The following is a 26,589-nucleotide window of genomic DNA, read 5'->3' as shown; positions in this document are numbered from 1 at the left end:
GTGCTTATGACATACTAAAAGGCATAATAGAGAATTTGTAAAAAAAGACATTGCACTGAACATTCGAAGGAGCAAACCTATGCAGCAGCTGATTGTTTGTTTGTCTGAATGAACTTTCCTCCAAGGAAACTCGGCAAACTCCCACAAGGGATATAAACAGGGGTCACTTTCATAACACTGCTTAACAGTAAGCAAATTTTCGTGCTAACTATAGCAGAAAAATTTGCTAAAGGCCATTATACACTTTCGGAACAGAAAAAACAATAAAAGTTCACAGATTTACAACTAACTTACAGGGTTTACAGAAGGTAATGGTACTAGACTTCTCTTGAAATATTATTCCATGAAATGCTTGACTTTTTGAGAAAACATTAAAACAATTATCAATTCTCGTTAGCGAGAATTACGGATTTATAGTAAACACATGCCATGACACGACGAAACGTGCGGAAACAAGAGTGGGTTTTCCCGTTATTTTCTCTCGACTCCGATGACTGATTGAGCTTAAATTTTCACAGGTTATTTTATATATAAGTTGTGATACACGAAGCGTGGGCCTTGGACAATACTGTTTACCGAAAGTGTCCACTGGCGCTTAAAGCATTAGAGTATTTCACTGGCTAACACTAAGAAAATGGTGCCCTCCTTTACATCTTAGTGTTTTCTATGCTACGCTAGTCTTTTTAAGTTAAGTCTCTTTCAATTCTTAAAGAGCTGTAGACCCTTTAGAGAGTCTTGTTTCTGTATAAACCATCACCATCCGCCCATACATTGCTATTTGGGGCTGTTATACTCAGGAAATGTCAGGAAAACTATTATGCAACAGAAATTTGTTCATAATCTTGTTCCTTATCAGACAAATTTTCATAATCTTTTAAACAATCTTTTTCTGTAAACACTTCCCTTTTAAATGTTTTTATAAAATATATTCTTGTTGTGTATCTTTTAAACTCAATTCAGCTCTCGGGCTGCGATGTTTGAAATTTTAATAAACCATTAACATCTATTATAATAACAATAATAATAATAATATTAAAAAAAATAATACATGTAGGCCTTTGCTTTAGATTCTACAAGTATGTTAACGTGGGAAAATTGGAAAATGTCAGTTCGGTCGATACCTTTTCTTCAACACTCTGCTCAAGTAGGTTAAATCTTACAGCCGTTTTGTGGCCGCTATGGGCCTTTTGGTACAAGCGGTTGCGGAAGCTATGGGTTTAATGATGTCAAAAAACCTTGGGTTGGATCAGCGTGAAGGGTTCAATATATACAATGATTATTATAATAATGGGTGCATTTGATTAGCTTCCCTGGGTCGACCCCGCGGTGCTCACTCGGGTGAGCCTCTGACAAGAGCTAATCGAACGATCACTCACCCTCTCGTGGTGACGTCATGCACCTGGGGCCAGCCCCAAGTGACCCACTCCACAAGCAGGGCACTTGGGGCTGACTTGGGTGAGCCCCTGGAATGACGCCAAAGTTATTCGAGCATACCGGGGACAGACCGGGGTCAACCCAGGGAAGCTAATCGAATGCACCCAATCATTAACTCACCTGGTTCACTTTGAATCAATTTCTTGAGGTATTCATCGAGGGTCGTAAGAGGCACTGAAGCACCCACTTTTATCCCAGTGGGAGAAGTCTCGATTGTCGTCAACTCAGGGATAAAGTTCAAGTCAATAAGGACTGGGTAAACTTGACTCTTAAACTTCATCTCAACACCTGTATAAATAGTCAAAAAGACAACATGATCAAATAAAATAAAACAATAACTGACTAACTTTCAATATCTATATTCCTTAAAGGCACTCGACACCTTTGATAATTGTCAAAGACATCTTTGGTAATTGTCAAAGATTAGTATACTCACTTGAGGTATCCCAACCTATGCATCAAAAATTAAAAATCTGTGATTTTTTTTTTTACTCCATTGGTCATCAAAGTTGCAAGAGAATAATAAAAAAAAAAACACATATTTCATGGGAAAGGTCAATTTAGTGAATATTAAAATAAATTCTGTTAAATTCCAAAATTGAAGAAAAACCCACCGACTTCTGTGTTTCCGACAACCATGTTTGCCTCTGGGTGGCTCCCTTTGAGTTCCAGTAACTGCTGAAGCGTGACTGGACGATACCAAGTCACACGGTCACCCAAAAACCTCTGAATAGCTGGAGATTCCTTGTCCAACATCATCTACAAATTATTCAAGGAAAACAACAGCTGAAAATTCTGAAAGAGAGGCCTTTATTCTAAAGCTCTAGTATTCATACAAACAAGTTGGTTCAAATCCCACTCTAGTCAATTCTTTGTTCAACCCCAAAAATCATTTCAAAATTTACCCAGTCAGTTTCCATTGTGGTTTATATTGATATATAAGAAAGTAAATATTATGAGCTAAATTGAATGCAACAGATTTTAAAAATTATATAATTGCTATTAGCCTTTTGAGGTTAATGTATGGTGGAAGCTATCATAATGAGTGCACTGTTCGGTTAGGGTGTCTACAGACACAAATTTACCCAAACCTAGTTGCATAGTGGTGTGTCCACCATACCTCAAAATGGCTTGTTGTTATTGATAAGTCATTACAGTTGAACTTATACCTGATGGCTAAATTGTGTCAGTGTTTATAATAAGACAGAAAGAAAAAACATTATTAAATATTTTACTATACACAAATAAGCCACAGGAATCAGCGGATATTTTTTGCCATATTTGTTTTCTATAATTTTCTTTTGTATTTGGGGGGGGGGGGGGTAACACAAAAGTTTGAATTTTTCACACAGTACCATCCATGAAAGTGGTAAATGAGTTTAAAACCTTAAACCATGCAAGGTTTTGACAGTTAATAACTTACAATGAGCTCTGGGGGAAAGATGACTTCTTGGGAGGGGTCATAGGGCGTGAACTCACTGGGGTCAAACAGCTTTGTAGATACCTGTGGAGGGTCAAGAAAATAAGATCAATATTGTTCTTAATCACAGTAAAATATTCCTTTTTGTATACTAATTCTCCCTATCCCCACTTCCCTCCCCCCTTAGAGTCCTCATCCACCACAACACTTGTACGGGTTAGTTTCAGTGCATCTCTCTCTCAATGGCTTTCTTAAGAGATCTGATGTCCCTTTTTAGAGTCAATTGCTTACCCCTTCTTCAGCGGCGGCGTTCATGCAGCAGTTAGCACTATTTCCGCCACAACAACCCTCCTGAAAATGTGAAAATAAAGCAACATCAACCACATCAAGATAATAAAGCACATTATTCTTATGTGTGTTCTACAGGAGATCCTGTACATAGGCAGATATGAAATAAATTTTGGTTTAACCCATTCACACCGGTTTGTGTTAGCAATTTATACTCTGAGTTCTGTGAAAAAAAATCTTAGGGATATTACTCGTTTGGGATTCGAACCCATGACCTTTGCTATTCTAGAGCAACTGACCACCAGGGTAGCTATGGGTTTTTTTTCTCCCCAGACTCGGGAAAGTACCGAGTAAACAGTGCTAACAGTAAAGGTAAAAACAAACTTAATATTCTTTATCCTCGATGCAAATTTAATAGGCAGGTATGGGTTAAATAACGTAATGAAAATGTCCATGACTAATGACCATTAAAGCCATTAGACACTTTCAGTAAACAGTATTGTCCGAAGGCCCACACTTCGTGTATCACAACTTATCTATAAAATAACAAACCTGTGAAAATTTAGGCTCAATCGGTCATCGGAGTCGGGAGAAAATTACGGGAAAACCCACCTTTGTTTCCGCATTTCATGGAATAATATTTTCAAGAAAAGTCTTTCACCATTACCTTCTGTAAGCACTGTAAGTTATTTGTAAATCTGTGAACTTTTATTTGTTTTCTGTTCCGAAAGTGTCCAATGGCTTTAAACTGGTCACTGCACCATGTCTTACCTTAGTGAATGTGCTGTAGCCTTGCAGGATTGGTCGGTACCCAGTACATCGGCAAAGATTCCCTTCGAATGCACTCTCTATTTCCTCCATAGTAGGCACTGGCTTGTTCCTCAGCAGGGCGTACATAGACATCACAATACCAGGAGTGCAGAAACCACACTGAGACCCATGAGCTTTGGCCAGGCGTTCCTACAACGCAAAGGGATATCAAGAATTGGAATTAAATCAGGGTTCTGATTTTATTGATAAACAATCAATCAATGAATCAGAAGAAATTTACATAGCGCCAAAATCAACAACAAAAAATCAAAGGCGCTCGGACTCAGTTACATGAAATAATTTACAATACACTTGTTAAAAAAGATAACATTTTAGCAGTTTCAGGACAATTTGAATAGTGTGAGCATCCTTGGTGTGATTTGGAAGAGTGCTCCATTCTTTTGGACCATAGCAGCAAAAAAAGCGATCTGCAATAGACACAGCATTGGTTCTGGGCATGAAAAAGATGTCAAGAGCATCATTTTGGGCCAAACATTTTAACTTTGTCTTATTCACAGAAGCACTCAATAATGTGTAGTCAATAATATTGTTAATAGATATGTAAGTTTTAATGTTACACAGGGCCGTCCTGCCACTAGACTGTCTTCTGATCCCTTCAAATTATCAGTTCCTCGTTAATTAAATTAAACAGAGTCCCATACATTTGTGTAAGTCGTTTTATTTTCAGCGGATTGTCCCCATGTGGAACCAGCTTCCGCTGTCGGTCAGATCTAGCGTGTCCTTGTCAGCATTTAAGACTCTTCTTCTCCAATTTTACAGGGACAAGTTTGCATCTGACTTTTCAGCGGATGATGTCTGCACTTGGGTGTCGCACTGCCATTGCTCTTCTTGTCGTCTGTAATTGTCAGTCCCGCCTTAAAGCGCTCCCTCTTTTTTGTGGGTTGGGTGGTTTTTTGCTATGGGGTGGGTTTCAGGGGACATTTCTTGTGACAGGACGGCTTTGTAGAGGTGCTGGTCACCTGTTCCTCCTCGTCACTCACTGGCTTGGTATTTTTTATAGCTAATTTGATTCTTTATTTCTTTATGTATCGATTTGTATTTCTATATTTTTATGCCAGTGTAAAGTCTAATAAAACTAAACTAAAACTAACCTGGACTGGATGTAGCCTGGTTTGTGTACTGCCGATTCCTTCAACGGTTGTGACTGCCAGACCGTGCACTGAACATATCGGGGTCAAGCAAGCATTCACTGCATAGTGACTGAAAGATAAAAGTCAATTTAAGAACAAGTGTTAGATATAAGCTTGTGCGACTAGTCCAACTAGTGTCAAAGTTGCAACTACTGATTGCTTAGTCGAGTTAGTTATTCATCTACTCCATTAATCGTGGCGCCTCGATTACTACAAAGATAGACCGACTTCCTGCTTGGTGAAACAAATGTGTCAACAACAACACAGGTTACTTACAAAACACAATCAGACCTAAATGAAACAATCCTTCAATCCTTTCAGCACGAGTTTTACTATATTGCATCCGTGGAAATTAATATGCTGCAATGCATCTTTGGAAATGAAAATTAGTTGTGACTAGTGTCAAAGTTGCAACTGTTTGAGGCACGACTAGCCGGGTAGTAAGTTTCACACATCGCACTTTGTTAGATAGTCTTGAAAAGTAAGATTAGACTACTTGAAGCCTCGCTTGTAGAAAACCTGCGACCTCTGGATTAGCGTGCTGGTGCTCTACCAACTGTTGGCACTAGTATTGGCTGATCAACAAGCCACAACACTGAGCCTGAGTAAGTCTTAAGAGTCAACCTTAAGTTTGAAAACATAAAAGCAGTAAACTATAGACCATGTGAACTTATGAAAGTAAAAGCTAGACAAGTTTTGAGATGTGCCTCCTTTCATCATATCAAAAGTTGATAAGAATTAGACAGTGCAATCTCCATAAAATATAAGATTTTATAATTTCTTCCATTACGCTGTGTACAAATCCTGCTTGCAGGAAGTCCAGGCTCAGTGGTTCTTTTGTAAACATGTGATGTCACAGGTCACATATTGAGTGGTTCACAAAACTGAATTTGAGCTGGTGGTAGCCAAAACCTAGGCAATTCGTTTCAAGCAGTCAGGCAAGGGATCGGAGAGCTGTGTATAATTTGTCCCATGACAGTTTTATTTTCTTGTCGGCCATAACTATACTGTAGCTGTCTTACCTGATACATTTGTGCTTTGGTGAGTACTTGGACACCATGATAGTGCAGGCACCACAACCTCCTTCCCCGCATCCTAGCTTACTCCCTGTTAGAAGCACTGTGTACCATACAAGCTTGAGTTAAGAATAAACATCAATGCCAATTATTATGTGTATTCTATCTGAAGTAAAATAAGCAAAATATTATTAGTAGAAACAAAACGCGAGGGAAACTGACTGGGTAAGTAATTTGGGGTTAAACAAAGAACGAATTATTTGAGTGGGATCTGAACCAATGACCTTCGGAAATGTGCCGGTACTCTACCAACTGAGCCATCTAGCCTTATGTTTCAGTCTATCTATTTTGTCAATTTGTTCACCACACTCCCCGCCGCCCCCCCCCCCCCCCAAAAAAAAAAAAAGAGAAAAAAAGAGAAAAAAAAGAGAAACAATATTATGAGTAATACCATTATTCAGTCATACAAAATCCCCATGAAAGGTACACTTAATCTTTAATTTGCATAATTAAAACTATTTCCATTTTATGCTATGAATATAACAAATTTGCTTTAGGCCTAAAGGGCTTAGTAGTAATAGTCAATTAAAAGGGAAAGTTAATGAAAAGCCTGAGACATAACTGGACTTTACAAATTTACATTTAGATCTACAGTACACTTTAAATTTACGGTGCACAATGTACACAAAATATATAAGAAATCTAAAAACAGATACAAAATCATAAAACTACAACAATCTGAAAATTTCAAAAAACTTGCATATTTTTTTTCTTAAGTTCTTATTGGCCGCTGTTCAGCCATCCATTTTCTTTTCTTTTTTTAAGACAGAAGAACGATTTTGAAAAAGGATACACTTGGTACGTAGGTAAGTCAATATGGTAACTTCTGGTTGAACATGACGATCTACAACCTATGGAGAGCGACAAGAGAAAAACAATATTGTAATCAACAATTTAACACTCAAGTTCTGACCAGTCCCAACTATCGAATTGGGGCGCAAGAAACTCAGCGTGCTAAACCACATGGCCATTACACACGGACATTTTTTCATTCCTTATTGTGCTATTTTTGCGATATAGTCATACCATCCAACCTTCTGACGACGGTGACTATATATCTGGAAAAGGGATTATTACAAAATTAATTGTGTAAAAACGAAAACTTAACTGTTGTCGTTGAACTTCCTCCCGAAGTTCAACAAGGAAAGAGTGCACTTTAATCTTAACGGAGCTGATGGCATTGTTGTGTCACATCATAAGGACCCTAATCACAGGCTTTATATATGTTTGTACAGATCATGAAGGGGCTCCTCCCCATCCATCTGGCCAACCCTTGAAAACATTGAGCAACCGGTTCGCAACCTTCTTCAAAGACAAAGTTGCCAAAATAAGATCTAACATCATGTGTTCGCTCACCCACACCCCTGAACCCGTTTCACTCCAGCATGCTGATTGCCCAGTACAAGTACCTCAACTCTCTGACTTCCTCCTTGCCGATGAGGACGAGGTCCTCAGACTCATTAGCAAAGCACCGAGCAAGTCATGCGACCTGGACCCTCTCCCGACATGGATGTTGAAAATGAATACCGGGACTCTCCTCTCTGCTCTGGTTTCAATCGTCAATAGCTCGCTTGCCACAGGTTCCTTCCCATCAAGCCTCAAGGAAGCCATAGTATCTCCCATTTTAAAGAAGCCCGGGCTGGACGTGAAAAATCTCAAGAACTATAGACCGGTTTCTAACTTGGCATTTATATCGAAACTGATTAAAAAGGTTGCTTTAACTCGTATCAATGATCATCTTTGTACTAATATGTTGTTTCAGAAGTTTCAGTCTGCTTACAGGTCTGGCCACAGCACTGAGACGGCATTGCTGAGAATCAAGAGTGACATAATGCGTGCTCTTGATGATCGGCAGGCTGTCTTTGTGGTGTTGCTGGATCTGTCGGCGGCGTTCGATACCATTGATTATGTTTCCCTCTTGGATAGATTATATAATGTTTTTGGGTTAACAGGTCATGTTCAACAGTGGTTTCATTCATACCTTGTTGGTCGCACTAATAGAGTTAAGGTTGCTAGTGAGCTATCTGACCCCCAGGTATTGGAGTTTGGTTTACCACAAGGTTCTGTGGTAGGGCCTCAACTGTTTTCCCTATTTACTTATCCCCTGGCCACCATTATTGAACGGTTTGAGCACATTCGCTATCACTTCTATGCTGACTATACCCAGCTGTACATTCAATTTAATCCCAACAACCCTGGTGAAATCAATCAAGCTCTTTCCACATTGTCGGAATGTATAATGGACATAAAACAATGGATGTTAAGCAACATGCTTCAACTCAACGATTCCAAAACTGATTTCTTTGTCTGTGCCAACAGTAGATGTCTCAGTTCGCTATCTGATGTTTCCCTCCAAGTAGACTCCGAAATCATCCAGCCTTCCACGAAGATCAGAAATCTTGGAGTGGAGTTTGACCAGGCCATGCGGATGTCCGACCAAGTCACTTCTATTTGCCGATCCGTTAATTTCAGTCTACGCAACCTTACTCGGATAAGAATGTACATTGATAAGCCTACATGCCATGCTGCTGTTAGAGCCCTTGTAACGTCTCGTCTCGATTATGCTAACTCTCTTCTCTATGGAATATCATCTGTTGACTGTCAACGCCTTCAACGGCTCCAAAATCGTGCAGCTAAATTGATCTTCCAGGCCAAGAAATATGACAGAGTCACTCCCATTCTTCACGATCTTCACTGGCTGACAGTCTCCAACCGTATCAACTTCAAAATACTTACCCTGGTCTTCAAATGTCTCAATACCGCCTCTGCGCCTTCATACCTAACGGATCTCATTCAGTTGTACAAACCTAACAGATACCTCCAGTCATCTACTGACACCAGACTACTTGCCATCCCCAAAACACGCACCACTACTGGGGAAAAAAGCTGTGGTGAAGTTTGTACCCAAGAAAACAAGAAAAACCAGCAAGAAAAAGCCTCTGTGGTGGACCAAAAAAGTAGAGAAAGTGAGAAGGAGCAAATATCGCCTACATGGAAGAGGTTTACAGAATCCCAAGAACATGCAGACTACTTGCGGTACAAACGAGCTTTGAACCTTGCGACTAAAGAAATTAGAGCAGCCAAAAGAAAGTACGAGTCAAGATTGACAAAGAAAATCAAGCAGAACCCTAAAGCCTTCTATGCATATGTGAGGAGCAACATGAAAACAAGGGACCATGTGGGTCCTCTGACGGAAGAAAATGGTGAAGTCATTACAGACGACGTGAGAACAGCTATGGTGTTAAATTACTATTTTTCATCTGTGTTCACACTTGAACAATTACATAACATACCACATCCCAAGAGGATGTTTGGCGGACCGAACGACGACATGCTCAGAGATGTAGAGGTGACAGCGGAGAACGTTCTCAAAGTGCTAATGAAGTTGAAGCCTGGCAAGGCACCCGGAGTAGATGATATTTATTCTGTGGTTTTAAGGGAAGTATCGGGCGCGAAAGCTGAACCCCTCAGCCAAATTTTCCAGAAGTCCATGGCAGAAGGAGTGGTTCCACTAGACTGGAGGAGAGCAAACGTCACCCCCATCTTCAAGAAGGGCAAACGTAGTGTAGCAGCAAACTACAGGCCGATCAGCCTAACCTCACAGGTCAGTAAGGTGTTTTAAACCATCCTCCGAGATGCCATCATGGAACACCTTACAGCACATAGATTGATCAGTGATTCACAGCAAGGGTTTTTAAGAGGTCGTTCCTGCCTGACCAATTTACTAACTTTTCTGGAGCTTGTTACAAAGACCGTTGATGATGGCAACCCTGTTGATGCAGTGTACCTCGATTTCAGTAAAGCCTTCGACCGAGTTCCACACCAGAGGTTACTGATGAAACTACGATCACATGGGATAGGTGATTCAACTGCTGCTTGGATTACGGCATGGCTGTCTGACAGACAACAGAGGTTGGTGGTGAATGGGGCCCAATCGGAGTGGTCAGGAGTTAAAAGCGGTGTCCCCCAAGGTTCTGTTCTTGGCCCGCTGTTGTTCATCATCTACATCAACGACATTGACGAGGATATCTTGAGTTCGGTCCTGAAGTTCGCTGACGACACCAAGGTCTTCAGAAAAGTGAAAACCCCAGCAGATGCTCGCGCTCTTCAGGACGACCTCGATCGCCTTTACCGGTGGTCTGATGACTGGCAAATGTTATTTAATATTGACAAATGCAAGTGCCTCCACTTCAGGCATAGTAACATCAAGCACAACTACTCCATTGGTGACAGTATAATTCAGACAGTAAGTGAAGAAAGAGATCTTGGGGTAATCATCCATCAGTCACTAAATGCAAGTACCCACTGTGCGAAGGCAGTCAAAAGCGCATTCAGAGCCCTGGGGCTAATCAACAGAACCATTACGAACAAAGACAAAACAACAATCATCAGACTGTACAAAGAATTGGTTAGACCACACCTAGATTACTGTGTTCAGGCGTGGAGGCCTCACCTTCAAAGGGACATTGACCTAATAGAAAGAGTGCAAAAGAGAGCATTGCGAATGATTGGTTGGAGGTCTATCTCACCTAGAGTCTAGACTACGTTCACAGACTCAGGGAAGTGAAATTGACCACCCTGGAGTGCAGGAGGCTGCGAGGAGATCTTATCGAGACCTTTAAGATACTTAGGGGCCTTGAGGGCTTGAACCCTGAACATTTCTTTGATTTGTCAACCGTGCAGCACAGGGGTCACCAACTTAAACTGTACAAATCAAGATCCAACCTCAACCTCAGGAAGTTCTGGTTTACCCAGAGAGCGGTCAACTACTGGAACATTCTCCCTCGAAAAGCAATTGAAGCTTCAAGTGTGAACATTTTCAAGGGACATGTGGATAAATTCCTAAAGAACGTCGGGGGGCTCTACATAAGCTTATCTAAGCTGTCTGCCCCAGTAAGCAGAACCACCGTCTCCTACCAAGTTGTGTGATGGCGTCGGTGGATTCAAGTAAGTTGCAAGTAAGTTCAAATAAAATCATAAATGTGTAGGCCATATTATTCTAATTGAGTTAGACGGTAAGTTAAAACTTGTATTTAAAATAGTTTAAACTCAGCAGTAAGTACTCAGCAGAGCAGATAATTCAATAGAAAAAGTCACATTCAACTATTTTTACCTTTTTTCCGTTACAAAAGAACACCAGAACATCAGACTTTTCCTGTGCAGCCATCTTCAAAGACACGTACTTCACTGCTGCACTCAGGACGATGTTTGTTGTGTGTGTACTATTAATTGTGTACAATCGTCGTATGATATGCGCGCGCATACACACAGCGCAAAATTCTGAAAAACACTGTGTAGTCTTTATTCAAAACCCCAATGTTAAATCCATCGCCACAAGAGGTCGCGCTCTCAACCCATTGAGGTTCTTTATGTCTGTGGGTTTATCGCCAACAGCAAAATAGAATAATATGACCAGCGACATAAAGGTGCATTATGTCTGTGAATATGATACACACAATGTGTTTCAGCTTTATGTTCAATTTTTGGCACCCTATTTACTACAGACTATAAAGACAGCAGCGTCTTGAACTAAGACTAGCAACGTGTACGTGGACTGTGTTCAGTGACCCAGAAACGAGGTCGAATTTCGAAGTCCGTTTATTAACAGGTTTTAACCCCGACGTCTCACTGCGTATTAAGATACTGCCATGTAGATGGGCAACAGCTATTTTAGTCACACCATCCATAGAGTAAGACGCGCCGCACGTTAAACTTGAAATTATAAACAAAAGTTCGAAGAACTTCTCCCTCGAGACATGAGTTTTCTCAGTAACCTCAATCGAGGTTTATGTGAGTATGATATCATCGAAGATGACAGTGACCAGGAACGTGGGAAAGACAGGTAATATTTAATAATTAATATTTCTAGATAGATACGTTTGTTTTGTTTAATTAATGTTTGTAATAATTGAATTGACTGTTATGTTAGTGTTGAGTGTTGTTGATGATAGTTTTTGAATTTGATAGTAAAAATGCATTATTGTTGATAGTTTTTAGGTAAACAAAACTTTTCAAAAACAAAATTGTGCACCACTAATTTGTTTGGGTAACTTTCCGTATGGCGCCTCCACCTTTCATTCATTTTTACAAAAATGGATATCTCATTGAGGTAAACGTAAATTAGATACTAAAGTATATTATTTCATATCGAGTGAAAAAGTGGTGGCGCCATACGGAAACTTTTCCGTCACCCCCCTACCCCTAAGCCTTAACCATTGAGCCTAAACTAAACTGCTTGCCTCCTGACAAAGTGACATGCCTGACAAATGTCGCCCTGTAGTGTTAGTTAACAATGCCGCCCCTAGCCTAGCCAATGTTGCCCCCTGCTGAGTGACAATGACGCCCCCAGCTAAATGTCACCCTCTAGAAAAGTAGCCCCCATTCGTTATTTAGTTCAGAAATTAAGGCTTTGTACTACTTCACAGCAGCCATTTTTTCTTACATCCCCTGTCTTTGTACTTTGTTTCTTTTCTTAAGTCCTGTTCAGCACTAAGGTTATTCAGCACTTTTATATATTTGTAAAGGAGTTATCTATATAAACACTTAACATTATTACAATAATTTATTATTATTATTAATATTTATCAGCTCTGAAGATGAGCTTGAAATTCTCCTCCATGGGACGATGAAGCAGAAGAGAAAGCTGACTAGAAGCATCAGTCGAGGCAGCTTGGAGATGTCAGAATCAAGCGAGGATGAGTTCGACAAAGAAATGGATAAAGAGCTAGATGAGACTATGAGACAACATGAGCAGCAGCAGTTTACCAGTGCAGCTGGTGGGTACTGACCAAGTTACTCTATCCCCCGCTATGATTGACAGCTTCCATTGAACCCTAACCCCCTTTTGTCATAAGCTACAGCAGGCCTGATGCTACATATGTTTGTTTGAAAGGGCAAGAAGACCAAGGTATTTTCTCTTTTGTATAAAAGATTTGTAAATTCCTATTGGAGCATTTAAATGGGCATCCAGGCAATGACAAGGCAGGCCTGATACTTCATGGAAGCATTGAAGGCGGTTGCCTTCATGCCCCCTGGTCATTGCCTTGGTGCCCTTGAAATGCTCCAGAAGATATTTCCTTATAAAGGTTGCCCTTTGACTATAGAAAATGCCTTGGTGCCCTTGCCCTTTCAAAAACGAATCATACAGGCCTTGTTTGATAAGAAAATTTAGATTTTCTACCGGAGCATTTCAAGGGGCACCTAGGCAGTTACCAGGGGCATCTGTGGTAGTTACCTCTGTTGTCTCTATAAAGTATCGGCCCTACTAAAGATCCCTCCTATACGCACCAAACTTATCAGCTATAAAGTAACTCATGGCACACTTTGCCTTTAAGCTTGAGACAGAGAACACATCAAATATTGTGATTCTTACCTCAATCCATGTATATGACTGTTCAGCAGAGAGTGTCGGATCAAACCAGGCATCTTGCAGCCAGCCGCCCAGTAATCAAGACAAGAGCCAACCAACAAGCAAAGAGGCTCCTCCAGAGGAAGATTTCTATAGCGACATCTACTTTGATTCCGATGATGAGAAAGAAGAAGCCAGCACATCCAAGCAAAGTAAGAAAACCATTTTGTGCTTGTTTTGTACTATTGTTTTAAGTGCTCAACATTTCAATGACCCAATTAGAGCAGTATGTGAACCCAGAGGTCGCAGGTTCAAATCATGCTTTAGAGAAAATAGCTTTGGCCTGACTTTGTTCATACTTGCACCAATATGTTGCCTTTTCCTAAATGTTCCCCCCCGCCCCCCACATAGAAATGTATCAATCGATCAAATTTATAAATATATATGTTTATAAATAAGTAAAGATTCTGGGTGTGATCCCTGGGTGTGATCCCTGGCTACACTGCAGTTTGCGGTTGAATAGCTTCTGACAGGCACCCCCGAACAAAGATATTGACTAAATAGGGAGACAGCCAACATAGGGCTAGATAGCTCAGTTGGTAAAGCGCCGGCACGTTAAACCGGAGGTCGTTGGTTCAAATCCTGCTCTAGTAAATTTTTCTTTGTTCAACCCAAAATCATGTATAAAATGTACCCAGTCAGTTTCCCTTGTGGTTTATTATTTGATTTTTATAAATAAGTAAAAATATAAATATACAAATTTTAATTCTATTTCAGGAACTCATCAAATTAATGTCGATTATGTTTTGCAGGCAAAAAGCGACGTCAGAAGCACCGTGTACTAACCAACGATGAACTACTATATGACCCGGATATCGATGATCAAAACCAAGAATGGGTCAACAAACAACGTCAGAAGTACTACCCCAACCAGAGTGCCAATGGAACGGCCGCACCGGACATGAGCAATGATAGTTCCCCTGACGGTAGGAAGATCAAAGACAGCTCCATTCCACAGAGTGACGCCGTATTAAACTGTCCCGCGTGTTTAACAACGCTGTGCTTGGATTGCCAGCGTCATGAACTGTACACGCACCAGTACCGTGCAATGTTCGTCCTCAACTGCAGCATTATCCGTGCCGAGCGTCTCAAGTACAGCGTCCCGCAGAAGATGGGACGGAAGTGGAGGAAGAAACATAAGATGCAGATGGAGAGAGCCGACGCATCATCACCATCGACAGCGACAAACGGCAGCAGCGGGGATCAACAGGAGTATTTTCATCCTGTACGTTGCAGTAAGTGCAACACAGAAGTTGCCGTGTTCGACAGCGATGAAGTGTATCATTTCTTTAATGTGCTTACAAGCTTATCCTGAAGCCCTTTATCAGTACAGGTGAAAACGAAATTGTGCTTGGCTTCATGATGAGCTGGGCCCAATTTTCTACCATTAAAAACTACTAGAGCAAAAGATTTAGGAAACCAGGGCCCAATTTCATGACTCTGCAGGGAATTCTGCACTTATGGTCAATTGTATTTCACGGGTTAGCAGGGAATTCTTGATTGTGCGCGTGGTACTCCATGTTGCTAGGCATTCTTCCCTTACACACCTATATAAACAGATTTCTACATTGCACAATTAGCTTAGAATTGCCATAGTATGATCAAAATTCTGCAAATTTTTCTGGCTGGCTAAAATAAGTCACAGACAAGACACACAGTGTTTTTGTTGCATCGTTCTTTTTATTAGCAAGTGATAAATACACGAAGAATTTAAATATATCACAAAATATAATTTGAATACTGCTTTAGAGAGATACTATTGAGATTCCCTGAGAACTGTAACTTTATTAAGAAAATATAAAAAGTCATTCTGTATTTTCTTGAGGTACTTCCAGAGAGGGATTCAAAAATATGTCAATCTGAGAAACGTTTCTGCATAAATTGTGTATTCTAATAACGGACTAGTCTTCCTGCGTGAACATAACTGCTCCAGATTGTTGGCATGAGTTTTATTGTATACATTTATACAGGATTAAAACAATCAAACGTTTCCAAAAACCAAAGGTATACTTTAAACCTGGGTTCTTACTATCATTATTAAACAAAATGTTCATAGTTAAGTACAAAATACACCAAACACCATATGAATATAATGATTAAAAACCACTAAAATTAGCTTGAACCATTGAGGACCCTTTTGATTTTTTTCAAAGCTAAAATGCAGAATTGTAGTTACCCGATTCAACTAGCCACAACCACCTTTAGATTACTCATGGTAACGCTCCAAATAACTATTTCTAAGTCCATATAAGAGTGGATTCACTCACATGATTTATTTTATTTTAGTTATTTTATTTTGTTACTTATCCATTTGCACTTATAACAAAGTGAATAGTAGAACGAGTGTTTATAGGATTTGAGGCATAGCATGGTGAGGTATCGATATTTGGTTTGCGGTAACACCATGTGTGTATCTACTTGCCAGGTAGAGTTTGTTCTTAGAGAACTGTCTTGTTTATTCTACTGCCGCGGAGTAGATAATCGGAGGTTCGGGAGACTTCTCAGTTCTGAAAAGAACTGTCCTGCTTTTTAACTATTACCAGGGTGGATGGTATAGAAAATAGACTGGACTACTACTTTAGCTTATAAGATTGTAACTAACTGTTCTGCCGCGGAGTCAGTTCTGAATTGGTCTCAACGTTTCGACTAGCTTGCTCTAGTCATAGTCAGGAGACTGAAGAGGTAGGAGAAGAGTGGGCTTATCACACAAAATGAGTGTTGTGGGAGGAAAAAAATAACTGGGAAAACCCCTGCAATCAGTTAGGGAAAGACTAGCCCTATAAAGGACTCTTCCTCTGTACACTGTAGTACAATACGAAAGTGTAAGGCCGCCAGGGCTAGGGAAAGACAAGCCAGTTCTTTAATGCCTGGTCTGTTTCTGGGGTCAACAGAGATGAAAGGCAGAGAAATAAACCACAGCCACTGTTATCAAGGTGCCATTGTTTTTGTGTATGATAAGGCATTCAAACAAATGCTATGTTGGCGTAACCCGACCTACCCTAAAAATACGGCCGACCCTGGGTATTTTTATTTTTTCAAGGGAAAAAATTTAATGATTAAAATCTATTAAAGACATAAAAATAAAGTAAATGTTATAAAGAGTTTAAAAATGTACTATTTGTTGTGTGTATCCTTGTTTTCTTTTGTTATCATGTATACTACCGGTTTAAACAATTGAAAACATGTCATTTCCGTTGCTGGGAGGGGGGAAACCAAAATTAATCCCTATCTACCTACCCTGTTTTTTTTGTGTTTTTTTTTTTGGGGGGGGCCTGTTACGCCAACATGACGTGTGTTTGTTATGCCTAAGTGAGGCGGAGGTGCTGAACAACCTTACATTATAAGCAAGCAAAAAATCAGCTTCTAGAATTACCACACGGGCAACCTTTCAGCTGATGAGTGCCCCTTGTTTTGAAAACAATACCATCAACAATTTGGGGGAGAAATTTATAAAGTTTTGTGTGGTTGGCCATTAACTTTTTTGTTTCTATTCGCAATTTACAAAGTTGCACGTCTGACATGCCCTTGTATTAATTTCAAATCTGTTTTTTTTTTTTCGACAATGGCGAACATGTCAGTAGTAGTTGGGTGTTACATTTAGTGCAGTGGATTAGTATTCAGTGCTGGTGCCCGCTGGAATTATTATTGCTGTTCTTTTTTGAACAAGCTATTTAAACATTCAGAATACAGCTGTAGTTATTGCTCTTTTAATAAATGTTACCGGTACATGCTGGAAGAACCTGCCTTACAAAACAACGGGTGTGGTCTTCACTGCAAAAAGGAACAAACATTGATACTGGATTACAAATTCTACAAAATTAGACAATTTACTGATGAATCAATGGCTGACACTCGAGACAAACGGAAGCAGTTAAAGACACTAGGCACTACTCAAAATAATTGTTAGCATAAAAACTTACTTGGTAACAAGCAATGAGGAGCTGTTGGTAGTATAAAACATTGTGAGAAATGGCGCCATGCTGAAGTAACGTACATGTATAGTTTTTGAGAAAGATTTGTAATTTTGTTAATTTGTCACTCAAAATATTACTAAAACACTTAAGCCCTAAAGCCTTTTATTGGGTATCTGATAACTTACAAATTTGTGTGGGTTTTAATTCTGTCATTTATCTCTTGAACTTTGGCAATTGATTCCAAAGGTTTGTTATTTTGTGCATTATGTTGGGAAACATGAAGTGATAATACTTGTCTTTGACAATTACCAAACGTAACCAGTGCCTTTGATAATTCCTATAGCAAATTATTTACATGATTTTATTAGGGGTACGTTTTGGTTTATCCTGTTATAAATGTTGTTCTACTAAGGTCTGACAATAACAAAATGGTGGTCAGTGTCTGGAACACAAAACAAACGTTTTGTTCATGAAAAGAAATGAAGTGTATAATTATTCACGCGCGAGAATGAGAATGTTGTAATTAATAATGTCCCTTTTGTATATTGGGGTAACACTTATTGAAGTGGAGTTTTTTATATAACTCATTGTTAGTAACCACGAAATGTAAATTATTCAAATAAAACAATGTTAGTTTACAAGCATGTCAATGGGTTCAAGTGGTGTGTATTCGTTCCTCCGTGGCCAGAAGATCTGCAGAGCTCTGTAATGTGAAGGAGACAAAACAAAATACACTGAATTTATAGCCAATCTATTTATTTTTTAAACCCACATAAATATTTCTGTATCACAGCAATAGTTTGTCCGTAAACTCAATTTGCAACACTCAGGTTTGGGGTCGCAAGGGGTGATTTTAAAGTTGGGCTGGAAAATGACCACTGCCATTCATTCTGCCGAACTTTTCCTACGCACCATGTGCACTGCTTGAGTTTTTAAATCTCTGACCACGAAAATTATTTCACGCGCAAACTTGTTCGCATAAATTCACATTGGATTATTGTTACAAACGTAATAATCCCATCGTCACAACCCCCTCGTTGTCGTCAACCGCCGCCGCCGGCTTAGGTGCAAGATGTGCAACGAACTGTGACCGACAAACCGTCTGTCCATCGATGACTATATGTGTTTTGCAAACTTTCTTGATGAACACTTTGAGAGAAACAAAAGAAATATCAAAGAATTTAATCCAATACCCCCAGCTTATTTTAAAACAACTCCTTCAAGAGAGAGCCAAGACTTATAAATTCGCATTATTATCGTATTTTGTTGCAAATGAAGGATCTTTTATTTGACATGGGATAACTTTCCGTTTCTTGCCACCACTTTTTTCACTCATTATCTCATTTGAGTATTAAATCCATTACTATTTTATTTCATAAGGAATGAAAAAGTTGTGACAGGATACGGAAACATTCCAAACTTTCTTACATTGTGATACCAGCAGGAACGCAACAGAATCCAGCATAGGCATAGAAGGTCAACGGTGGTAGAAAAGATACAGTTGCAGCATACAAACCGGATGCGACCTGGACGGATATGAGGGTGGCTATGCTCTCAAGGCAGGCGACAATTGCAAACATTGCCCCTGCAAAAAAATGACCACAAACAAAACAAAATCCTTAGTGATGTATACATTGATCGTGTAGAACAGCATTTTTTTTTTGAGACCTCAATTTTGCTAGAACGCATTTCAACAGTTAAGCTGGCGATAACCAGGGATCACACCAAAGTTTAAGTGGCGCCGTCTGGGCATGAATCACCTCTGGCCGGCTGGGCATGAAGTCACAGGGCTGGGACTTTATAAGGGAGGTTTAGCTGCACATTACGCGATCTCGAACGTGAACGTCAGACAAAATATTTGTTGTAAAAATCTCACGTTTTAAGAATACGTGAAATTACCATTTTCTCCCGTCAGGTACGTACGTGCAGACGTGAGCACGAAATAAGCCCAAAGTGGTGACGTCACCTAGAAACCGTACACCATTTTCTGACGTTCACGGGCACGTTTTTGCTCGCGTAACGTGCAGCTAAACCTAACGTTCACTTGCACGTTACGCGAGCAAAAACGTGCATGTGAACGTCAGAAAATGGTGTACGGTTTCTAGGTGACGTCATCACTTTTGGCTTATTTCGGGCTAATTATTCAAGTAGGAAACGGAAGCTTTGTGCTGAATACTGTGTACCGAGAACAGGATGACAAAATCGCGGAGAGGCCATCGCGACGATCGAAAGATTACGGAGTGACGTCTGTGGGGGGTCAATCGACTCCCACAGTTTGTTGGACCGCATGAGTCCGTTTCACTGGACCGTTCTAGCGACTCGCGATCCACTGTCAGTGGACGTTCAGGCGTTCCACTCCCTTACAAAAAAATCATATCTAAAGGGCCTAGGCGAAATGTCTATAGAATCCTCTAGTATTTAAATAGAATTCCTCTACAGGATTCTTACAGATTTTTCGTCATTTCTTTGATTCATATAATCTTCATATAATATTATTTTAAGTGCGTATGGGCTGGATCGTAACCGTGACAGGAACGTTCATTTGCCTCTAGAACGTGCCTCTGACTTGAGACGCTCCATCTTACCTGTTTCATCTGGGTTTGTGATTTTAGAGAGGACCGACCTTGCAACGGGAATGGGGATACCCCGAAATAAACCAGCGCCAATTCCTGCAAGAGATCGAACGCTTGTTAATCAATTCATAATAATAACAAAATGTTATGCACAGCTATATGAATATTTCAAGACTGGTATCAAACAAAGAAATATCAAGAATCATGAACAACGATACCGCCAAAACATGCCGTTTTGACAAAAAACAAAACAATTTAACTTCCTTCTAGTGTTCAAAATAACTTCGACTGTTGCTCAGACTAAAAATCCCTGACTGTCCATTTATTTAACACTGTGTATACAAAATAATCGTTTGGACTTGTACTCCCCTCCCAATCCCATTTGTTCAGCTTTTCGATGCGCATTTTAGCTTCCTGGCCTCCTCTTTGGACGAATGAACCATACTCACCTATAAAGATGACCAGCGAAGACTGAGCGACGGCTACACCAATCAGAGCTAAGAACATGCTTAGGCAGCCAATCTGTATGAGCCAGTAATCGCCAAGACACAACGAGAAGAGCTTTGTGCCGACCAACATGCCTGTAAACGAAGTTTTAAAAAAATACACTTTTGATTTCTCTTCGCATAGATTTTCTCATTTTGAGTTCACACGGATGGATAGTTTTATATTAACGTCTACACTAAATTATACCAAGCAGAGGCCTTCCAGGGGAAGGCAAAAGTATTTTTATTTTTTTAATCTGCCGTCAAAAAAAAATGTGCCCTCTAAACCTTTATTTCTTACATTACACAGTCATTTAAAATTGTAGTGAAACGTAAAACAAAATATGGCAAGTAAAAGAAATACTTTGAGACATTTCCAAAGGGATCTAATTTTACCATTTTCATTTAAGTCTCTGATATTAACACTTCTGTCAGACAGCCTGTCAGTTAAAGTGACAGAAACACGTTTTTTTTATTACTACTAATTATTTTGTAACAAAATACCATCCGATGCAACAGAAGAGACAAAAATAGAAATGACGAAGTCTTAACCCAAAATGCATAATTGTTTACTACAATAGCTTGCCGAGGAAACTACATGTACTTACCAAAGGACATACTTAACAAGGACAAAGCAGAAGCAAAGCCAGCCGTGGCTGGAGACCAGCAGAATGGTTGTGCAGTGCCGTACAGTACGAGGAGCGACGCAAGTCCAAATACCGCCACCAAATTCGTAAAGATCGAGAAATTAAGGAGCAATAGCTGCCACCTACGGCCGTTCTCATTAAATGCTATTAGTTTCTTGATGCTCCTCCCTATGTCAAAGAATCCCATACGGCCCGCTTGACTTCCCTTTTCCATCGTCTCAATCAAAACTCGAGGAATTGTGATGTACAGAATCAGAATGATATTGACTCCAAATGCGATGTATAGTGGGAGTAGGTAGCCGTAGTAACTAATGATATACCCCTCACCTAGTTGCCCTACCCCAGCCAGAAAATAAGTCAGCATCTCGGCTATTACGATTCGGAATGTCCTCTGTTTGACGGTGGTGCAGTCAGTTAAGTAGGACATGCATCCCGAGAACATCAGTGCGAATCCCCCCGTCACACCCTGTAAGACTTCTCCTGCGAGGAAAACCTCCAAAGGCAGGCTGAAATAAATGGTGAGACAATACACAACCTCCTGTAGAACAAGACCGACGATGGGAACAGCCATGCAGAATTTTCTGCCGACTCTATCGCTGATAGTCCCGTAAATAGGCGTGGTTATGATGGATGGTATCCCTGATGCACCGCTTAGATACAGCAGCCATAGCGATACCTCGGACTGGATCTGGGCGTCCAATGGGTCAGCAGTGCTATTCGGGGCACCGCACTCGGTGACATTGGCAATGTCGGTGACGTTGTGCGACTCGCGAATCCGGTCTTTGATGTAAAGAGGTCGTATCAGGCTCAAAACTATGATACCTATTATTGAAAATGAAATAACCGGTTCCACTGTTATCCATCTTGCCTGGGCCCGCTGGCGATTTGTTAATGACGGCTTAAGGAGGACGCTGGTAACTTCAACATACTCTCCGACCTCATTTATTTCACTCATTTTGATGTAGTATTGACCTACTATTGGTGTTAAAAAAAAACCTGAAAGAAGAACAGAACAAACGTAAACCATTACAATGAGTTCGAACCTGATGCATAGATTGACAATGACTCCAACAATGATTTATGACGAATACTATTTTGATGAGAAGAACTGCAACCTGATGGTACATTTATATCCTAATTTAAGAAAATATTCCTACGCATTTCGCTGCAAACGAATGAATATCGGTTTGTACGAAATTTATATTTTTGTTTTGATAATCAGTTTTGAAAAATGAAAAGTTAATAACTTACTATTTTGAAGACCAAGGTTAATGACGACTTAATCAAGTTTTTCTTTTTTAATCTATAAACTAAGTAGACTATATTTAATCGAACGTTTGCGGGCCATACACTTTAGCCTTGTGCCAAGACTAGGCTGATGTCAATAAGAGCATGAAACTCACCCAGCATTGGTAACACTCCCATCACACTATAAAAGACTTTTATCTGTCCCAAATATTTGCACATAATGATTGTACTATAATATTTGTTGATATTAATTTACATACAAATAAATTAAAATATATGTGTCCACTGCATGGTATTGTTGCTGTTGTTGTTGTTGATGTTGTTGTTGTTGTTGTTTTAATTTTGTTGAGTCGATCTTTGTTTCCATTAGGCCTATAGGCCTATACATAAAAAGTAAAATAAAAATGTATCAATTCCGGGGGATGATCCTATGTGCACCCAGTCCAATAAGTGGGTTGACTCGATTATCATGAGTCAACCCTAATTTGACGCTTAGTTTGAACATGGAGGAATTCCTTTATGGTTTCAAAATGAACACTATATATAGGAGAACCGTTCGAATCTGTACAATAATGCACAATAATGATCTATTAGCATAAGCTGGAGTGACAGACCCCCCCCCCCCCCCCACCACCAAAACGGTCCACGCGTTATGCCTTTGGAACTGCATGCTATATATCTTTGGTCGTTCCTTTGGTCAACTCTCTCTGTGGTATGGTACGACACATTACATGCCGTGGCCATGACCTCATATTTTTGTTTATGCACAATCATATGTAGGTCTATTTTCTTCCTTTAGATTATGACAAAACTGAGCTTTCCAAGGTCGGACCTGCCACGGCAACACACACACAGTCATGCATGCAGCGAGAGGGACCTGTTTGAATTGGTCCCTGTTACTCTATGGTTGCACCATAGAGTAAGCAGGGCCCAATTTCATAGAGCTGCCTAGTACAAAACCTTGCTTAGCATGAAATTTCTTCCTTGATCTGTCCTTACTCAATGGTTGCACTGTCCATTGTTGTCAGCAAATACTGATTTCAGTGACACATTTTGTGCATGTTTCCCCATGATGTTTCGTATGGGTTGCTAACTTCTCAATGTATCGTCCTGCCCCCCCCCCCTCCCCCTGTAACTGAGAAACACTGTCCCATGCATTGTTGATGACACACCCCCATCAGGACGTGTGGCATGATCCAACTTTAGGATATCCTGACTTATCCATAGCTGATCAAGACAATGGCAAAGACAATGGAACATTATCATTATGTCAACGTACCTCTTTTCACCAGTGTTTTAAGCAGCCACTGCAACCATATGCACTGGGTCGATGGTCGATCTCCCTCTCAAATGTGAGTCATATGATGAGTTGTCCTGCTAGCAATCATAATCAAATTGCCAGCCAAATCCTTATGAAGTGCATTGTTATTTAATAATCAATTATGACTACCGTAGACTTGTGAACAAGTCTGCAAATTCTCCAACGCGATATGTAGCGTTTCCTCCCCTCTCGCAACTATACTCTTCAGCGCTGCTCTTGCTACTACACCACTGGTCAGCAAAATGGAGAGACCAGATTAATCGCGTGAGAGCCGTATACCACGACAAACGTTAATGAACGTCACAATGTCCGAAGACCGATTGTGTTGTTGCAGTCGCAGTCCATTATGAAACCATTGTGAACCGTTGCGTGACTTTGCAAAACTGTTCTTTATGTGTTTAGAACTAGTCTTTTGTTGATAAACAAACCGCCTTGGTTGGCAGAGACACGTCTAGACTGCCAAATGTTGCTTACAACAAAAATCAATACAATGTTTGAATACTATATTTGTAACATTGTTAACAAACACTAGTGTAGTGATCTGTTTTTTTGCTTTGCATTATGGCTTTCCATTTTATTTCTACCTCCATATGGTAGTAGCATATGAAGGGTAAAAACGTGACAGCTTATAAAATGTCTGGAACCAAGGCTATAAACTTTGAGTTGTTATTGTCTTTACGTAGCTCAGTTTCAGATGGTTGCAGTGGAGGAATTTTACTCCTCCACATTTTCAGTCTGCATCTGAGCTTTTGGACGGTTTCTCTGTCACAGTGTCGGTGGAAAGCGAAATTTCCTTGAATGAGGATGTCCAAAGCATGAGGATGAAAAAATCAAGGCACTATCATCCACAGCCGCATCTTTATAGCCGTAGTCACTCTGAAGCAAACCCCACCCCTCCCCTAATTACTGTGAGAGATAATGAGGGGGAAAAAGCGTGATGGAAAGGGGTGAGGGTCTCGTATGTATGCCTACTTCCAGTATCAATATAAACCATATGTTTACTCCCAGTAAACACGACTATGATTCTACCTCCGTGCGAACATGTATATCTCCGTTATGACATTTCTTTTATAATGTTGGTTTGTTTGTTGTCCGTCGCCCGTCGTGGCAAGCGGTAATTAATGTGGCTCTCATTGACAGTGGATTGATGGTAAGGACGTGACGCCGCGGCGCTGGTATATTTATTGTGTGAAGGGTCAATGGAGGGCGCAATTTAAATGAAAAGTGAAATGCAACAGGTGTCTCGCCACAGATGCGGGGATAGCTTGATATTGAACAACACAGAAAATAAAAGTCATGGCTTCTGAATGCGGTAGCACGAAGGGTGGTCGAAAAGAGCTAGAAAACGAACTGAAAAAGCTCGATATAGAGACGTTAACAATTGAACGGGTAATCTTCCGGTCGTAGCCACCAATTTATCCGCCGTTAATTAACTCCAAAACCACTGAATTTTTTTCTTACCTTCGGAGAAGGGAATTAAAAGTATGTAAAGTTTTTTCCTCCATCCATTATGATTATCATTTATGCATGGTTACCAAATCATAATGTGTTACTATAAGTTACACAAACTACAGCCTATCCCTAAACTTCCTGTTCTTCTCACTTTCAAAAGCAGCCTTCATACGATTTAGAAGATAGTCGCACTGCCAGACACACTGGTATGAACCTAGCCCACCTTGTTGAGCTGTTAATGACTCCGCTTTTAACATCGGTCTCATCACTGCACTGTCACCATTACATTGTAATGGTGACAGTGATGAGACCGATGTTAAAAGCGGAGTCATTAACAGCTCAACAAGGTGGGCTAGGATGAACCAGCCCTTCTGTTTGTGATAAGAATATAAGTGTATATTGGGGTCTAAACTGTCTTTTACGTGCGTTGATAGTTGCTGTAATAACAACACACGGGACCTACTACTACAGCTTTTTGTCCCATATGAAGGCAAACACAGGTTAAGTGTGTTGCTTAAGGACACAAGTGTCGGGACTCTTGACGAACTCGTAGAACAGGTCAGAGCTTGAGTTCGGTGGCGGGGGTGTTCTTTTAGAGTCTTAACCGCTTGAACACGACACCCCCGACTGCCTAGTCAGTTTACTAAATAAAATGTGTGATCAATTGAAACTTCAGCCTTTGTAGTGCTAGGGTCATCAACACCCAGCTGGACTAAGTATATGGGACTCAGCATCCTGTATACTTAGTCCAGCTGGGTGTTGATGACCCTAGACGCTGTCAGTGTCACTGTCTTGTCTGAATTTCAAAACTGTTATTCTTTATATGGAATCTTCACTTTAGGTCTTTACAGTGGAAACGATGATGCCCCATCTTAAAGATATCTCAGGAGCTGTTGGCAAAAATCTTTTCATGAAAGACAAAAAGAAAAAGGGCCTCTGGCTTTTGACCTGCCGCCACGACCGTCCAGTCAACTTGGCGACCCTAGCCAAGACGGTAGGGGCCCCAGGGGGACTCCGCCTGGCAGATGAGAGCATCTTAAAGGACAAACTGGGCGTTGCCCAGGGCTGTGTCACACCCTACGCCCTCTTCAATGACGAAAGTAACGATGTAAAGTTCTTGCTCGACAGCGATTTTATAACGGGGGGTCATGAGAGAGTGTTCTTCCATCCGATGGTGAATTCAGCAACCACGGGAATGTCACCAGAAGATTTCTTGAAATTTGTGAAAGAAACCGGACACGAGGTCATCATGGTTAACTTTGAGGAGATGGGATGAGTTGGAGTGGAGACCTGACGAAACACACTCAATAATGTCCAGATGGATGGAGGTGCACAGGTGAACAAGTTGAAAGGCCACTGTCT

The 26,589-nt window shown here is 40.4% G+C and overlaps 4 protein-coding genes across 8 annotated transcripts in view; 2 read left to right on the top strand and 2 right to left on the bottom strand.

The window, feature by feature from the left end:
* LOC117289616 (xanthine dehydrogenase/oxidase-like) overlaps positions 1 to 11,374 on the bottom strand; it is a 34,401-nt gene extending 23,027 nt beyond the window's left edge. For both annotated transcript variants that reach the window (XM_033770831.1, XM_033770823.1), the window contains exons 1-9: positions 11,293 to 11,374; positions 6,973 to 7,030; positions 6,126 to 6,222; positions 5,065 to 5,173; positions 3,914 to 4,102; positions 3,146 to 3,205; positions 2,858 to 2,938; positions 2,049 to 2,193; positions 1,555 to 1,722 (exon numbers count right to left, since the gene is read on the bottom strand). In XM_033770831.1, coding sequence (XP_033626722.1) covers positions 1,555 to 1,722; positions 2,049 to 2,193; positions 2,858 to 2,938; positions 3,146 to 3,205; positions 3,914 to 4,102; positions 5,065 to 5,173; positions 6,126 to 6,222; positions 6,973 to 7,030; positions 11,293 to 11,346 — 961 coding nt within the window. In that variant the 5' untranslated portion in view covers positions 11,347 to 11,374. The remainder of the gene's footprint in view (positions 1 to 1,554; positions 1,723 to 2,048; positions 2,194 to 2,857; positions 2,939 to 3,145; positions 3,206 to 3,913; positions 4,103 to 5,064; positions 5,174 to 6,125; positions 6,223 to 6,972; positions 7,031 to 11,292) is intronic.
* Positions 11,375 to 11,849: 475 nt separating this feature from the next.
* Positions 11,850 to 16,006, top strand: LOC117298256 (E2F-associated phosphoprotein-like). 2 transcript variants are annotated; one of them, XM_033781513.1, is made up of 4 exons: positions 11,850 to 12,021; positions 12,768 to 12,955; positions 13,581 to 13,739; positions 14,340 to 16,006. In XM_033781513.1, the coding sequence occupies exons 1-4, from the start codon at positions 11,936 to 11,938 to the stop codon at positions 14,900 to 14,902; spliced, it is 996 nt and encodes a 331-aa protein (XP_033637404.1). In that variant the 5' UTR covers positions 11,850 to 11,935; the 3' UTR covers positions 14,903 to 16,006. The 2 variants fall into 2 exon arrangements, with proteins under 2 accessions (XP_033637404.1, XP_033637326.1); XM_033781435.1 differs by having other exon boundaries at positions 13,578 to 13,739.
* An 831-nt stretch (positions 16,007 to 16,837) lies between these two features.
* Positions 16,838 to 24,043, bottom strand: LOC117301326 (proton-coupled folate transporter-like). 2 transcript variants are annotated; one of them, XM_033785238.1, is made up of 7 exons: positions 23,734 to 24,043; positions 21,168 to 22,202; positions 20,524 to 20,655; positions 20,087 to 20,170; positions 18,930 to 19,086; positions 18,141 to 18,204; positions 16,838 to 17,358 (listed from the first exon to the last, which is right to left on the bottom strand). In XM_033785238.1, exons 2-7 carry the CDS (start codon positions 22,159 to 22,161, stop codon positions 17,356 to 17,358), a joined length of 1,434 nt encoding a protein of 477 aa, XP_033641129.1. In that variant the 5' UTR covers positions 22,162 to 22,202; positions 23,734 to 24,043; the 3' UTR covers positions 16,838 to 17,355. The 2 variants fall into 2 exon arrangements, with proteins under 2 accessions (XP_033641129.1, XP_033641121.1); XM_033785230.1 differs by lacking the exon at positions 16,838 to 17,358 and having other exon boundaries at positions 17,634 to 18,204.
* Positions 24,044 to 25,012: 969 nt separating this feature from the next.
* Positions 25,013 to 26,589, top strand: part of LOC117298137 (prolyl-tRNA synthetase associated domain-containing protein 1-like) — a 1,615-nt gene continuing 38 nt past the window's right edge. The window contains exons 1-3 of one of the 2 annotated variants that reach the window (XM_033781340.1): positions 25,013 to 25,159; positions 25,926 to 25,934; positions 26,067 to 26,589. The exon at positions 26,067 to 26,589 is cut by the window's right edge and continues 38 nt beyond it. In XM_033781340.1, coding sequence (XP_033637231.1) covers positions 25,072 to 25,159; positions 25,926 to 25,934; positions 26,067 to 26,503 — 534 coding nt within the window. In that variant the 5' untranslated portion in view covers positions 25,013 to 25,071 and the 3' untranslated portion in view covers positions 26,504 to 26,589. Of the gene's footprint in view, positions 25,163 to 25,925; positions 25,935 to 26,066 lie in introns of both variants that reach the window. The other variant, XM_033781339.1, reaches the window with a different exon arrangement.

This window comes from Asterias rubens, chromosome 1, assembly GCF_902459465.1.
Source record: "Asterias rubens chromosome 1, eAstRub1.3, whole genome shotgun sequence".
NCBI lineage: Eukaryota > Metazoa > Echinodermata > Asteroidea > Forcipulatida > Asteriidae > Asterias > Asterias rubens.
Note: the sequence above shows the minus strand (reverse complement) of the source record. Positions and strands in the feature narration are given on the sequence as shown.